The sequence below is a fragment of the Bos grunniens genome, chromosome 15 (genome assembly GCF_055505025.1).
Source record: "Bos grunniens cultivar Pamir isolate PY7600 chromosome 15, Bosgru_T2T1.0, whole genome shotgun sequence".
Classification (NCBI taxonomy): domain Eukaryota; kingdom Metazoa; phylum Chordata; class Mammalia; order Artiodactyla; family Bovidae; genus Bos; species Bos grunniens.
The window spans coordinates 55,560,280-55,576,135 of NC_141179.1; the positions used below are offsets into that span (position 1 = coordinate 55,560,280).

At 48.0% G+C, this 15,856-nt stretch overlaps 1 protein-coding gene across 1 annotated transcript; it reads left to right on the forward strand.

Moving 5' to 3' along the window:
* The first annotated feature begins 686 nt into the window (after positions 1-686).
* Positions 687-5,317, forward strand: LOC147358295 (2-acylglycerol O-acyltransferase 2-like). The gene is made up of 5 exons (XM_086338187.1): positions 687-755; positions 1,510-1,711; positions 2,031-2,205; positions 3,507-3,706; positions 4,361-5,317. Exons 1-5 carry the CDS (start codon positions 687-689, stop codon positions 4,513-4,515), a joined length of 801 nt encoding a protein of 266 aa, XP_086194313.1. The 3' UTR covers positions 4,516-5,317.
* The last annotated feature ends 10,539 nt before the right edge of the window (positions 5,318-15,856 follow it).

Genomic DNA, 15,856 nt, shown 5'->3' on the forward strand with positions numbered 1-15,856 from the left:
AGGCAGAGAAAACAGAGGGAGAGATGACATGTAATTTGATGCCTCTGTCCTGGACTGAGGTCTGCAGGTGGCACTGTGACTGGTAAAGAACTCCCAAGTCATCCACATACCTGAAGAACAGGCCTTGCAGAAATCTTAAGGTGGCAGGAGGTAGGGGGCCAGGGAGTCTCTGCTGTCTACTGAAAAGATATGCACAACCTAAAAGTTATGAGGGGCTTTGTTCTGAGACCTTACTAAGGACAGTAGTCAGGAGATAGCCTCTCAGTAATCTCTGAGGAGCTGTTCCAAAAGGCAAGGGAGAAGTCAGGATTTACAGGGTTTTGCTGAGGAAAAAAAAAAGCATGTAGTTAATCATCAGAAGATTAATGCCAGTCAAAGAGCAAACTCAGTAATGATATTAATGGTTTTCTACACATGGAGAGATGCAAAATCTGGGCTCACTGCAATTGTTCCTTTGATGTGCATCCTCACTGTCTATGACCAGTATCCTATCTTCCTCCATCCTGAATTCCTTTCAAGCCCCATAGTCAGTGGCAGCTACAGTGTCTGCTGGCTTGAACGCAGCAAGCGACATTCCTTGTCCTAACAACTCTACTGCAGCTACTCCACATCACAAGTCTTTGCACTCTATGACTCTTACTCTAGAGCTGCCACCTAATGGTAGTTTCTAGTGAAATTAAGAGACTATGTCTGAGCATTGGAGCTTGCTAAACACACCCAATGGGCTTCCTGAGCAGCTACTGGTGGAGAATCAGGTAATATTTTCCCCAGGAAAAGCTGCCTCCACCTCATGCTGAAGTTCAGTCCAGGAGCTGGGTTTCTATGGGAAGATTTCATATCCTGGAGCAGCAGTATCTACCCAGACCAAAGCCTGAGCAGGGATGCAGTGCTGCGGGCAGGCTGTGACCAGGTGTTAGGAAGTGCTGCAGACTTGGCAGGATACCTCCCTGAGCCCTCCCCTCCCATCACTAGGGACTTGTGCCCCTCTTCTCTGCCCCCACTTCACAGCACACTGGGGTCTCTTACACTGAGTCACAGGGATTCAGGTGTCAGCCCTCCACCCAGGACTGAACTCCAGCTGCCACTGTTCTTGGAGAGATGCTCACCCCCTCCTGCGATGGTTCCTTCATTCTGTGCGGGCTCTGCCTGGGATAAAGTCTCCCTTCATGTGGCACAGGGGTTTGTGTCCCCGTCACCCTCCCAGGAGTCTTGCCTCTGCCTTGTGCAGGGGCTCTTCCTCCCCTTGTAGGCTGTATCAGCTTCATCCATTCATGGGTCCATTCTCTCCCTCTTCATTCCATGTTCTCCCAGAGCATCTCCTCTGCTCCAGGCCTGCAACAGGAACAAGGATATTCAGACAGGCTGTCCCTAATCTCAGGACACTCACATGGGTGTGAGAAAGCACTTGGGCACAAGGAGCACATAAAAGAGGTCAGCACAGAAAGTCAGCAGGTGGACCAGCAAGGGCACAAGATGAAGCTCTGATTCACCAGATTGCTGTTCCTTCAGCTGGTCAAGACCACTGAGCTGGACCCCTCCCAGAACTACCTCACTGGCTTCCACCCTCATGGAATGGGGGTGATTGGAGCTTTTACCAACTTGTGCACGGAGGGCATGGGCTTCTCAGTTTTCCCAGGCATCTGCTCACATTTGATGATGCTGAACATGTGGTTCTGGTTCCCTTTCTTCAGGGATTACATCATGTCAGTGGGTGGGTCCTCCTACTCCAGGTATCCCAGGAATTTTGTGAGGGCTGAAGGCATGACGAGGGATTTTAAGGAGGGTGGTCAAATGTTCTGTATTTCTTCCAAGTGAATGTGTGGTAGACAAGGAGATAAGACCCAAAGAAGCATTTCCCACAGTTCTGTGCTCAGTGATGACCGTGGCGAGAGAGTTGGGCAAAGGGATAACACTCAGTGCTTGTCATCAGGGAACTCCCAGCTGAGGTCTAGAGTAGAACCCAGGCCACATACTCCTGAACCATCCTTGCCTCCTTTACACTGTATGTGACTATCTTCCTTTCTCCCCAGGGCTGGTCTCAGCAGACAAGGAGAGTGCTGCTCACATTCTGAGCAGGAAAGGAGGTGGCAACCTGCTGTTCATCATTGTTGGGGGCGTCAAGGAAGCACTGAATGGCAGGCCTGGAGCCTACAAGCTGGTCCTGCGGAACCGCAAAGGCTTCATCAGGCTCGCCCTGATACATGGGTATCAGGAAGAGGGTTCAGAGTTTAGCTGGAGATTGGCAAGGATTGTATTTTGGAGGCAAGACTGCCGAGGCAAATGCAGATTCTATTTTGGCAAGGAGAGTCACAATCCACTGACAATGAAGAGTCTGTCTTGGTGACCGATGTACTGTTTCATGCTCAAATACCCAGAGATGATTCTAGAAGAAAGATTTTGTGACTAAAGCATTAAGTCTCATGGATTATATTGCTGAAAGCTTGTGTTACATTTGAGACCTAGGGAATTTGGGGAATGGAGTTTGGGGCATAGCTTAGAGCTGTCTCTCATCTTGAAACATCTGTGAAGAATAGAAACAAGCCAGAGCCGAAGATATTTTTCCAGAAATTTTGCAGTTGTTTTATACCTGTGATGTTTCTCGGCAGTATTCTGGTCTCCCTGTCATGTAACTGGGAAGGGTTAATTTTGAATTTATGCTGGATCTGCTTCTGTGCCTTAGACCCTCATCTTGCAGCTTTTGTTGGTGTTCAGTTAAGTCACTCAGTTGTGTTCAACCCTTTGCGATCCCATGGGTTGCAGCAAGCCAGGCTTCCCTGTCTATCACAAACTCCCAGAGCTTGTTCAAACTCATGTCCATTAAGTCGGCGTGCCATCCATCCTCTAGCTAGCATTACTTTGCTAGTGTGTGAGATGAGTGCAATTGTGTGGTAGTTTTAACATTCCTTGGCATTGCCTTTCTTTGGGATTGGAATGAAAACTACACTTTGTTAGTGTAGGCCCACATAATGGCCTGCCTAAGGGAGATAACCTGGGCCACCCACCTGTGAAGGATTGCAAGCAAGTGAAGCTAACACATTCCCCTACCTGAAATTTACCATTCTAGGGGATGTTTGCAAGGATCAAATAGTATTTCTACTTTGTTTCCTCACCTCCTCCCCATCTCTGATCCATAAAAGAACCTGGCAACCAGGCCCTGACAAGATGGTTATTTTGAGGTGCTAGCCTGCCATCTTCTCAGTCAGCCAGCTCCTGAAAAAGTCAATTCCTCATCCCAACAGTACATCTCAGATTCATTGGCCTATCTTTCAGCAAGCAGAGCTTGTACTCGGTAACAATCCCACTGCCAGTTGGTGGCCCTCAGAGGAGCCATGACCTGCCTGAAATCATAAACCATGGCAGGTCTGGGAGACACCTGAGGCCTCCTACTTTTGGTCCAGGGCTCTGTCCTGTGCTTGAGTTTCTGTTCATAGGTCCCTGAGGGAAGTTGGGTGACCAGCTTGTGCCTTCTTGCCCCTCCACACGCCCTCTCTCCTGTCTCCCTCTAGGGCAGCTCTGGTGCCGATCTTCTCCTTTGGGGAGAATGACATATTTGACCAGGTTGAGAACTCTCCTGGCTCCTGGCTGCACTGGTTCCAGGACCAACTTCTAAAGACCACGAGATTCTCCATCCCGCTCTTCTATGGCCGTGGAGTCTTCCAGTACAGCTTTGGTTTTATGCCCTACCGCCGGCCCATCACCACTGTTGGTGAGCCTAGACCTGGGCTGGGAGGGGAAGGGCTGCACAACAAGGGGCTTGGGCTTGTGCTTCAAAGGGATGTGGACAAAGGCCAGACACATTCTTGATCTCATGGAACTCATGTTCTAGATTGAGAAACAGACACACAGGTCAATGTAAAGCAGTCTGGGGAGGGAACTCTAACTAAGATAAACAGACCATTCTCCACTGCTGATTTCTGAGCACCTACTGTGTGGCAGGGACTGCACTGGCTCCTTACAAGCAACTGCTCAGTTTTCCCAACAACTTTTGAGGCAGGGACTATCATCCCCATTTTATCAATGGTGAATGTAGACTCAGAGAAAGTAAATCACTTCCAAAAGATCACCCTGCCCTTGAGTAAGGATGTTGAAACTTGAATCAGAATCTACTTGACTTTTATTATGCCAGAGAGGAGGGTTTGATTCTGAAAGGAGAATCGGAGAAGGTGAATACAAGAGAAGGGAATTCCAAGTCTGTTAGTATTGTGCATAAAATAGCAATCAGCAGGCTGTGAATGAGAGCCTGAGGAATTTTCCTTTAAATAATGGGCATGGGCTTTAGTGCATGGACTTAGCAGGATCTCTTCAGCTATTCAGACATTTCTCCTTGCTCTGGGCCACCACTCAGCTCTGTGTCTTGCAGTGGGGAAGCCCATCGAAGTGCAGAAGACACCACATCCCTCCCAGGAGGAGGTGGACAGGCTGCACCAGCGCTACATGAAGGAGCTGAGCAACATCTTCGAAGCCCACAAGCTCAAGTACAATGTCCCAAAAGACCAACATTTGGAGTTATGCTGAGTACCTCTCCAGAGGAGGGGCTGCCCCAAAGGGCAGGGCTGGCATTAGGGAGGATGGAGGGAGGTGCTGTGATCCCAGAAGGTTTCCTGGAGGTGTCTGTTGAACACATCTCCAGAGCCTTCACTGATTCTTGCATCTCCACCCCATGCCAGGCCCTGGGTCACAGCTAGTTCTGTGGCAAAGGAGACCAGACTCTGGCATCAGTGATTTGCTCTCCTGCACTGACTCCTCTGTAGTGGGCCCTCTCCTTGGTTCTGCCCACTTGAGAAATGGAAGAGATGCTTGGAGAGAATGATGTCTATTTCTCCATCCTCTGTGGTCCTGTCACTCAATGGGCAGGACAAGAGCAGCTCCATTTGGCAGGTTTCTTTTCCTTTGCCTTGAGTGACAGCACAGAAGCAGCCCCCAGCTGCAATTCTTTCTCATACAAGCGCCTCCATCCTGCAACCTGCCTGTCTCAGCTCCTCCCTCCCTGAGATGAAGAGGAGGGTGAGGCCACACCCCCCTGACTTATCCTTGCACTTTTGAGTTTCTGAATCCTCTGAGCCCGAGTGCCAGCCAGAAGGGCCGGGAAGTAGGGAAAGAGGCTTGAGCTCTGTCACTGGATTGAGTGACCAGGGGCAGACCTCTTCACCCTCTGTCTGAGCCTCAGTTTCCCCAAGGGACTGTGATGACCTCTGACCTCAACTGTGATGTCACATGGGCTGAGAGCTCCACGATGTGGCCACTACTCCTCATTTGTAACTTCAGCCTTGACCTTGACATAGAAAGGAGCTCCATAAATGTCAATTCATCAATGAAAGGATTGATTCAGTCTTCTTTTCCTCCACCCTAATCCCCAACTGGGAGCACTGGTCAAAGCCTCCCATTTAATCCCAGTCTGGCCCTGCAGCCCTGCTGCCCTGTGTCCCCTTCCCAGATGGTGGCTCAGATGGGCCAGAGAGTGGCATGTTACCTATTCCTCCCTGACCAGTCAGCTCCAACTTACCACCTCTGCCCTGTTCTGTGGGAGACAAGGGGGAGGCTATGTGCAGACACAGGGCAGACCAGCCAGAGAAGGAACATGAGGAGTGAGTGTTCTGTGACCGCAAGCAGGGCAGACAGGGACATGCCTCTGATGAGACGAATTCTGAGTCACTGGGTCTGCGACACACATCATGAGTGAGGGACAGGATGGTAGGGTAGGGCCAGTACTGTGAACTCTCACGTCTAGAGTAGGAAAGCAAGTTCTTTTCCTTCCAGAAGCTAATCACGCCAATATGTACAAATGGAGGTGGGATTATTTTATGAATGTAAATTTGGGTCTAAGCCTGGGCCAGCCCTTTTCAGTGACTTTGCAAGTCAGATCCTTTTTAAACCTCAGTTTTGTTTTCAGAGAAAAAAGCATCACAATTCATAGCTTGGATTTATGAGTGGGAAAAATAATATTTTGAGATCATTGATCATTCTATGGCCTGTGAGGAGTGATGGGGAGTAGATGTAATTAGATTCTGGTTGTAAATGTGCCCAACATCTCATGATGACATCTTCTGACCCTAAAAGGTGGGTGCTATAGGGTCTCAAGAGAGGCAGAAATCAAGAGCAGTGTGGTTGAGAGGGGGAGTGATGGTTTCCACCAAGGAAGAGGGAGGAAGTGGCAAGTGGGCAGGACCATGAAGGATGGGCAAGATTTGCCAAGAGAGAAGTACCTGCCCACTGCAGTTTTCTAGTACTGGATATTGAACTGGTGCAGACATTAGTGGCTAAAGAGGGCAAGGATTTGTTATGTCCACATCTCTGTGGATGGTTGGATGGTTATTCTCAGAGTTCCTGCTCTCCCACCTGCAGTGTCCTGGAAACTGCTGATCTCTTTCTTTTGACTCCTTATCTCCTCAATTTGGCCAATCAAAGGTCACCTCCTGGGACTTTTCTGGAGGTCCAGTGATTAAGATTTCATGTTTCTAATGCAGGGATGTAGGGAACTGGGATTATATCCTTGGTCAGGGATCTAAGGGCCTTCCCAGGTGGTGCTAGTGGTAGAGAACCCACCTGCCAATGTAGGAGAAGCAAGAGATGGGTTCAATCTCTGGGTCAGAAAGATCCCCTGGCTGAGGGCATGTAACCCACTCCAGTATTCTTATATCCTGGAGAACCCCATGGACAGAGGAGCCTGGCAGGCTACAACCCACAGCATCACAAGGAATCAAACTTGACTGAAGCGACTTGGTACATGTGCATGCAGGGAAATAAGATCCCATATACTGCATGACATGGCCAAAATATATAACTGAAGTCCACTTCTTGTCAGATGTCAGCGCGCTTCCCTTAACCTGAAAACCTGCTCTCCCAGCCCAGTGTCCTATATCACAGTTCAGTTCATTTTAGTCTCTCAGTCGTGTCTGACTCTTTGCAACCCCATGGACTGCAGCACACCAGGCTTCCCTGTCCATCATCAACTCCCAGAGCTTACTCAAACTCATGTCCATTGAGTCTGTGATGCCATCCAACCAGTTAGTTACTCATATTGTAGGCTAGCTTGGAGTGAAGAAGCCAAGACAATAAGTAGGTGAGTCGTCAACTATGTCCCCAGGGAACTGGAAGCACCTGAAGGTTCCAATTCAGTTCACCCAGGAGGAGGCTGTCAACCTGCTCCAGGAGGGGACAGTTGCAGAGCTTAGAGTGGGGCTGGAGGATCCACTCCCAAGCTCTTCCATGCAGTTGCTGGCAGAAGGCTTCAGAGCCCGGCATGTGGGCCTCTCCAACACACTGCCCAGTGCTACTCACCAGGACTCTCCAGAGCAAGCCAGTCACAAAGTAGATGGAGCAAGAGTTCTAGAAGGAGACTAACACGCGCGCGCGCACACACACAGAAACCACATACCTTCTACAACCTAGTCTCTGAGTCACTCGCCATGAATTCTACCTCACTTTATCAGTTCCATGCAAGGCCCTAAGTCCAGCTCACACTCCATAGGATGGCGTGACACCTGGAGTGAAGTAACTCAGGGTGTATTGCAGGCACTACCACAGCAACAGCCCACGAGCCCTCAGGGATTGGACTAGGCAACCCCAGTGCTGTGGGTGTTGCAGGAGGTTGTCTGCCTGGAGGACACAGGCTGAGATGCCCACACAGCAAGGCCCTGGTGGGTCAAAGGTGTGAGCATGTTTACATTTTACATTTTTAAATGGTCATGTGTTTATGTGATATTCTCCAAGTTGCCTCTTTATTGTCATAGTATAAATATCTTTAAGCAGGATCTTTAAGAAAAGATTACTTCCCCTGGAATAGGGAGACTGGCACTTTGGACAGAAGGTGCCCCTTTCCTGAGAAAGTTAGGAGATGGGTCCACAAGATAGGACTTTTAGGCTACAGGAGACTAAGGGCTTCCAGTGCAGAAGCTAACAGAATACATACATTAAACAGCTGGTTCACACTGGACATAGAGCAGGCATTTAGGGGAGAGGAAAAGAAGTGGCTGGAAAAGTCAACTAAGACTGTCACCAAGGACTCAGGGCCCAGAAACAAATACTTTCCAGTGGGTTATTTTTTGTTTACTGTTTCCTTTCCTCTCCTTTATAATTTACACACTCACACAGGAAGGTAAGCTCCTTTCAAATAGTTGGTCTTGTTCTCAGTTGCATCTCCAGCTCCTAGAAGATTGGTGTTGATAAATGTTTATTGAATAAATGAATGTTTAATGCACAATGGAGCCAAAATAGTAGAATTGAATGCCAGGTTCCATCCTACCAGCTTGCTGTGTGAGTTTAGCCAACCTGCATACCCTCTCTGGGCCTCTGTAAGGGAAAGTTTTACATTTTTCCCCTTTGGTGTTATGAGATAAAAGAAGTGGGTCTCCCTTCCTCAGGACTGAAAGACTCCCAAGTTAGGATTTTGCCTGCTGACAGGAGTTAAAGGGTGAGCCCAGTGTGAGGGCAAGGTTGGGGCAGGGGACCGGGGGTCTTTTGGTCAAGGGGGAATGCCCTGCATGTGGGTTTTTCCTAACATTTTTTTTTTCTAAATAAAAAACTAACACATGCTCTTGTAACACATCTAAACAAAATGTTTGTCCTAAAACTGAAAGTTTTCCCCATTATTAACAACTTGGTTTTATTCTCTAGAGCTGGTTTTCTGAAAGTGGGAGTGGCCCACACAGACTTGATTTTGCCTAAGGGCAGAGACCTAACAAGGCTCTTTATCTTGGGCTTCCCTTGTGGCTCAGTTGGTAAAGAATCTATCTGTGATGTGGGAGACCTGGGTTTGATCCCTGGGTTGGAAAGATTCCCTGGAGAAGGGAAAGGCTACCCACTCCAGTATTCTGGCCTGGAGAATTCCATGGACTATACATGGGTCCCAAAGAGTCAGACATGACTGAGTGACTTTGACTTTTCTCACTGTGGTGACAAAATAAATAAATACAATTCAGGTCAAAAGCTGCACATTTTGTCTCCAGTGACATTTTACCTCCTTCCTCCAGATTTGTGGGAGTCAGCTTGAGAAGGCCAGGAATTTCTGCCCATCTACAGTTGCACCACCAGCACCTGATGCATCGTAGGAGCTCTGTGTAAAGTGAGCATCTGTGAGCTTCAGCCTACTTTGTCTGGCTTATGAATCTTACTACTATTTAAATTGAGTCAAACGTCCCCTCTTCCTGGAAGCCTACCAGGAATGACAGCACAGTCTGTTCTACTTTCAGATGGTGTAAAAGTGGAAACTGACCTTCTTTAAGAGTATGAGTGTATGGTGTTGAGTGGAGTGAGTGGGTTTAAGGGGGAGCAATGTTCCCTGAGAATGAGGTTCCACCGACATCAAATTAGTTTCAGCCCCACAGACCCCCACCTGTGAGAGGAAGCTGGGATTAGCCTGTGGTAGGGACCCAGAGTCATAGGTCAAAGGGAAATTCCTCACTGGGCCTGATTGTAGCCCTGCTTCAGTCCTGGCTACAGGCCAGTGACAGGCTGGTTTCTTTCTCTTTCCCTCATTCAGCAGGAAAGGGCAGGGCAGGCAGAGGAAAGTGCAGAAGCAAATACTAAGAGGTTGAAGGAGCTCAGGGTGTTGTAGGAACACTGAGTAGCTTAGTGTGGCCAAGAGTCCAGGGTGCATGTGGGTCGGTAAGGCTGGAGCAAGAGGGATTCAGGCCAGCTGTGAGGAGCCTGAATGCCAGGCTGAGCTGCTTGGATTGTGCTTCAAAGTTATGAGAAGTTGAATTAGAGGGGAGATCTGGTGGGATTTATCTATGGAAAGATGGACTGAGGGTAGGTAGAAAGGGGCTGGGCAGAAAGAATGTTTCCTTTTTTCTGAGATCCCAGCAGTGGAAACTAGAAACAATTAATCCAATCACAACTCCCCTAGTCATTTATTAAGCATCTGGTGAATATAGATTACTTAACTAGACAGAGTGAGATGGAAGGGAAGACTGGAGTGAATAAGCAGCCTTGTGCAGTAGAAACAAGTGAGTTTGAAATTAGATCTACGTGGCTTCAAATCCAGGTTCCCAATGTGACGCTGCCCAGGCTGTGTTCCCTCTTCCTTGAAGTCAAAAGAGTCTGATTCCTTCCTCCTGGGGTGAGGGCTGGGCAGGACAGTGCTGTTGGTGCTGGGCATATGGGGAGAGCTAGTTCCTTCACACGGCTAACCACTAATGCTCCTGCTTCCCTTCCCAGCCATTCTCTGCAGTGTGGTCTTCATAGCCCTTCTGTTCACAAGATTCTGGATATCAGTACCCTGTATGCCATCTGGTGGTACCTGGATTGAGCCAAGCTGAGGCAGGGGAACAGGTACATCAAAAGTGTAAGATGCTAGGTCATATGGAAGTACATGAAGGACTATTTCCCCATCTCGGTAAGTATGGGGCTGGCTAGGGAGTGGTCAGAACCATAGTCCTCATGAGTCCATGGGGATGTTTGACCCCATGAGCAGTGAGCAGAATACTGGGCCGGGGGCAGGAGACAGGCTTCTACAACTATGTGGCTAGGAGACAAGTCAGCTTCTGTCTGGCTGTGGTTCTCCAACTTCAGTGAGGTGAGACCACTATGAGGACTGATGAAGGAACAGGATTTGAGGAAATGTGTAGGCCATGTAGTGCAGCACACTTAACATATCTTAGAGGTATAAAACCTTCAGCAGCCATGCTTGGAGGTGCAGGTATCAAGTCTTGTCCTTAGAAAACATCTAGCCCAACACTTCTTCAGTAAGAAGACTGTCACCAGGAGAGGGACAAAGGTGTGACCAAAGACACATAGCAAGTTCTTTTAGTGGTTTTAAAGTTTGTACATTAGCTTTGTATAAGGCAGTAAAGCAGAAAGCCCTGAACTGGTTCTCAGGATGGATCTTACCCCAAATTCCAGGATGCTATGTGCCCTTGGACAGAGTCTTTCCCCATTCAGAATCTCAATTTCCCCATGTATCCAGTAAGCATACTGCTCCCTCCTACTCTGAGTATCTGTTAACCTCTGACTCTCTGATTAAGGAAACTTCATGGCCATTGTGGAAAACTGACCATAGACTCAAAGGTCAGTCCTAATTGAAGAAAACAATAATTTTAGTGAATTTAACTCCTTTCTAGTATTACAAAAAGACTAAATCTTTGTATGTAAGCCCCTTGGCAAGAATGGCTTATTGTCAAAATATGATAGAAAGGCAGTAAGGACACAGAAGTGTGCCAGACAGGGGCGTGCTGAAGGACAAGAGCGACTGTGGAGACCCAGGGACAGCCAGGGGGGCAGGAGGGAAACCAGGAGAGTGTGGTGTTCACAGGCCAAGTGATTGCAAGAAGAAGAAAGGAACCAACTGTGTCTGAGGCTGCTGAGAAGTCAAGATAAGAGCTGAGAATTGACCACTGGATTCAGCAGCATGGAGGCCACTGGTGAACTTGTTAAGGGCGGTTCCATGGAACAGTGATGTCTGAAGTCTGGAGAAGGGAGGGCAGAATGGGAGTGAAGGATGTAGAATGCAGACGGCTTATCCATTGGGCATAGGAGGGGAGGTGGAGGAGATAGTGGGGACAAGGGATTTTTAGACGGAGGTTGTTACTGCATATTTATGGAGGAGAACACTGGACATGGATGGTGTTGGAGACAATTATTACAGCCAAGATTAATAGCTGGGAATGTGTGAAGAAGACAGGGTTTCTCTACACTTAGTGCTTCACTTGCCAAGTGATGGTGAGAGTCAAGCAGATAAAGAAAGATGCTTTGGCTTATAAAGCATTACCTGAGGAGACAAATGTCCTTCTCTTCCTCCATCTTTACCTGGATCCAAAAGTCTGGACTCAGGTCAGTTCAAAAATTTCTCCTAGGAAAGAGGCCCCCATCCTAAGGGCAGGGCACACTGGGGCTGGTTTGAGTTGGACACCCACCCACCAGCCCTCACAAATGCTTAGATAACCTCTAGAGCAACAAAATCCAGCAGGTGTTTCCAACCACAGCAGAGCTCAGAGAATCCTCTGGAGCGGGGAGCTGAGAAAAGAGATGTGGGCCAATTGGTGCCAGGAGCAGGACTTTGTACATCGTCCCTTATCTTGGGGACACAGAGGAGCCCAGGAGGGCTTTAAGTACTGGAGGGACGTGGTCCAATCTGTGTGGTACATGTCCTGTGGTTGAAGCCGAGAGATTCGTTGTGTTTGGGGTGTGGGAGGTAGACAGATGACAGGGAGCAGTAACAGTCTATATCAAGGGTCCCTAAGTATTGTTCCATGGTCAAAATCCAGCCCATTGGCCATTTTCATATCTATATACTCCATGAGCCATTTTAAATGATTTTCACATTTTAAATGATTTTCACATTTTAAATGATCACGTGTCTGTATAAAATTCTCCAAGTTGCCTCTTTAGCCTCAAAGTATAAATATTCACAATCAGGCTCTTTAAGGAAAGATGACTTACCCTGGTCTAGAGTGGCTGGCGGGGATGGAGAGAAGTGCCCCTTCTCAGAGACGGTTAGAATGGCCCATATGGTAAGCTTTAAAGGCTGGAGGAGAGTAAGGGCTTCCAGTAGTGGAGTAAAGACCAGGTATTTAGGGGGGAGCTGATTCGTGCTGGACACAGAGCTGGTGTCCATGAATGTTTGTTGAATGAATGAATGCTGGGAGGAAGATGTAGCCAAAATATTAGAACTGAATACCAGGTCCCATCCTACTCTCGTATACCCTCTTTGAGCTTCTGTAAAGTGGGGCTTTACATTTTTTCCCCTTTGTGTTATGAGGTGGAAGAAAGGGTCTCCTTCCCTCAGGAACTGAAAAGACTCCCTAGCAAGGATTTAGCCTGCTGACGGGAGTTAAAGGGTGAGCCCAGAGAGGGTATTCAGGTTTCATTCATTCAACAAACATTCATTCACTTGCCTTCATTCATTCAACAAACATTCATGGATACCAGGGTGAGCCTAAGTAGGGGGCTTCCCTGGTAGCTCAGCTGGTAAAGAATCTACCTGCAATGCGGGAAACCTGGGTTCGATCCCTGGGTTGGGAAGATCTGCTGGAGAAAGGAAAGGCTACTCACTCCAGTATTCTGGCCTGGAGAATCCCATGGACTATACAGGTCACAAAGAGTTGGACACGACTGAGCAACTTTCACTTTCACTTCAGGGTGAGGGCGTGGTGGGATGTGGGGAGGTCTCTTGGTCAAGAGGATGCCTCATGTGTGAGTTCCTTCCTAACATTTTTTTTCTAATTACAAAACTAGTTCACCATATTATAACACATCCAAAGAAAATTTGTATGGAATGTGAAAGATTTCCCCTAATCCTGCCCTCCAGGAACCACTATTAACAATTCAGTTTTATTCTCTAGAGCTGGTTTTCTAAAAGTAGGAATGGCCCACACAGACTTCAATTTTGCCCAAGGGCAGAGACCTAGCTGGGCTCTTGTTCTTCACAATGTAATGACAAAAACATAAATAAATAAAATTTAAAACAAAATCTTAGACATCTTGTTTCCGCTGGCATCCTGTCTCCTTCCTCCAGATTTATGGCAGTCAGCATGAGAAAGCCAGGAATTTCTGTTAGTTCACAGTTGTACCACTGGCACTGACATATCATAGGAGCTCTAAGTAAAGGGAGCATCTGTGCACCCCGACTTACTTTGTTCGGCTTGTGAAAATTAGGGACAAAGGTGTGACCAAGGACACACAGCAAATTCTTTTAGTGGTTTTAAAGTTTGTGCATTAACTTCGGGTAAGAAGTAAGGCAGAAAAACAGGCACGAACTGCTTTTCATGATGTATCCCGCCCCAAATTCCAGATGCTGTGTGTCCTTGGTCAGAGCCTTGCTCAGTTAGTTCCTTAGTGTCCTCATGTATCTAGTAAGCACACTGCACCCTCCTACTCTGAGTGCCTCCTAATTTCTGACTGTCTCAGGGCACCTCACGGCCATTGTGGAAACCTGACCGTGGTCTCAAGGATCAGTCGTCTCATTGAAGCAGACTTAATGATCTGAGTGAATTTAACTCCTTCCCAATATTACAAAAGACTAAATCTTTGGATGTAAGCCCCTCAGCAAGAATGGTTTATTGTCCAGATAAGATGGAAAGGCAGTCAAGACACAGCAGGATATCAGGCAGGGGCAGGTGACTACCCTCTGGAAACAAGAGAGAAGAATTATATACAGTGTGACCTATGGAGCTAGAGGGATTAATTTCTAATACCAGGTCTGCAACATACCACTGTGTGATGTTGGATGAGTTACACAGTCTCTCTGAGCCTCCATTTCTTCATATGTAGGGTGGAAATGATGTCATATACACAATTGGGTTGTATGGATTCCATGAGACATCAAGTCACCCTAGGGCCTTGAAAAAGCAGTGTGTGGCTCTCTTTGCACCTGGAGCTGCTGACAGTTGTCCATGGCAGATAAATAGTGCTGAGGAGCTCTGTGCTTGTCTTATCCAGAGCCCTCCTGTCCTTCCTACACTGAGGAAACTCTCAAGGAAGGTTTCTCAACCCAGGCACTATCGACACAGGTAGGACACTGGACTTCATTTGAAGAAAACCTACGTGCACAGTGTTTGAAATTATTGCCCACTGCAGGCCTGTGACAAAACAAGCAGCAATGGGCCAAGTGACCTGCAGAGAACAAGATGACATACATTTTGATTCACCTGACCGCGAGTGGGAGGCTTCAGGAGCAGCCCTCTTACCTGCAGATTCTGTTGTTGTTGTTCGGTTGCCAAGTTGTGTCTGACTCTTCACAACCCCAAGGACTGCAGCAGCATGCCAGGTTTTGCTGTCCCTCATAATCTTCCAGAGTTTGTCCAAGTTCATGTCCTGAGTCAGTGATGCCATCCAACCATCTCATCCTCTGTCATCCTCTTTTCCTTCCACCTTCAGTCTTTCCCAACATCAGGGTCTTTTCCAATGAGTCAGTTCTTTGCATCAGGTGGCCAAAGTATTGGAGCTTCAGCTTCAGCATCAGTCCTTCCAGTGAGTATTCAGGGTTGATTTCCTTTAAGATTGACTGGTTTGATCTCCTCACGATCCAAGGGACTCTAAAGAGTCTTCTCCAGCACCACAGTTCAAAAGCATAAACCAAATCCCTGGATACCACCCATACCTACAGTCTGAAGGGAGACATGGCCCTGCCCTCAGGGAACCCCCCTCCCAGTCTGAAGGGAGACACAACCATGCCTGAGGAACCTATTCTAGAAGACTCATATCCCTGCCTTAGGAAGCTACAGTCTGAGGGGGAAATACAACCCTGCCTAAGGGAGCCAAACTATGAGAGTGGACACAGTCTTGCCTAACAGAGTCCAAATCTGAGGGCAAACACAGCCTTGCATCAAGGAGCCATCCTGAGAGGAGACACAGCCCTCTGCTCAGAGCTCCAGTCTAAAGGAAACAGAGCCCTGCCTCAGGAAGTAGAGTGTGAGAGTAGACACTGACTTTCCTCAGGCAGATCTTGTCTAATGGGAGGTTTGTCTCAGGGAGCCTGATAAAGAGGAGTTACATGCCCCTCAGGGAGCCCATATCATTGGAGACACAATCTTGCCCCCAAGGACCCCAAAATGAGGGGGTACACAGCCATACCTCAGGGAGCAGCAGTATCATGAGAGCAATACCCTGTTTCAGGAATTTCCAGTCTGAAGGGAGACACAACCCTTCCTCAGAGAGCTCTCATTTTAGGGGAGACACAGCCTCCTCAGGGGGGACACAACTCTGGCTCAAGGTTGTGCAGTCCAGGGGATAAACAACACTGCCTCTGGCACCCCCAGTCTTTGGGGAGACATAGCCCTGCCTTCAGGAGGGCCTGTCTGAGGGGAGACAGTCCTGCCTCAAGGAGACCTAGTCTGAGTGGAAACCCAGCCTTGTCACAGGGAGCTCCACCATGAGAGGAGACACAACCCTCCTCTCAGAGAGTCCCAATTTAAATGAGATA

What these genes read in the sequence shown, in the direction of transcription:
- LOC147358295 (XM_086338187.1), top strand. Translation starts at nt 687, where the DNA reads ATGTCTGAGCATTGGAGCTTGCTAAACACACCCAATGGGCTTCCTGAG. An exon ending in AGCTACTGGTGGAGAATCAG is followed by an intron (nt 756 to 1,509) that starts GTAATATTTTCC and finishes CTGTTCCTTCAG; the next exon opens with CTGGTCAAGACCACTGAGCT. An exon ending in GGATTACATCATGTCAGTGG is followed by an intron (nt 1,712 to 2,030) that starts GTGGGTCCTCCT and finishes CTTTCTCCCCAG; the next exon opens with GGCTGGTCTCAGCAGACAAG.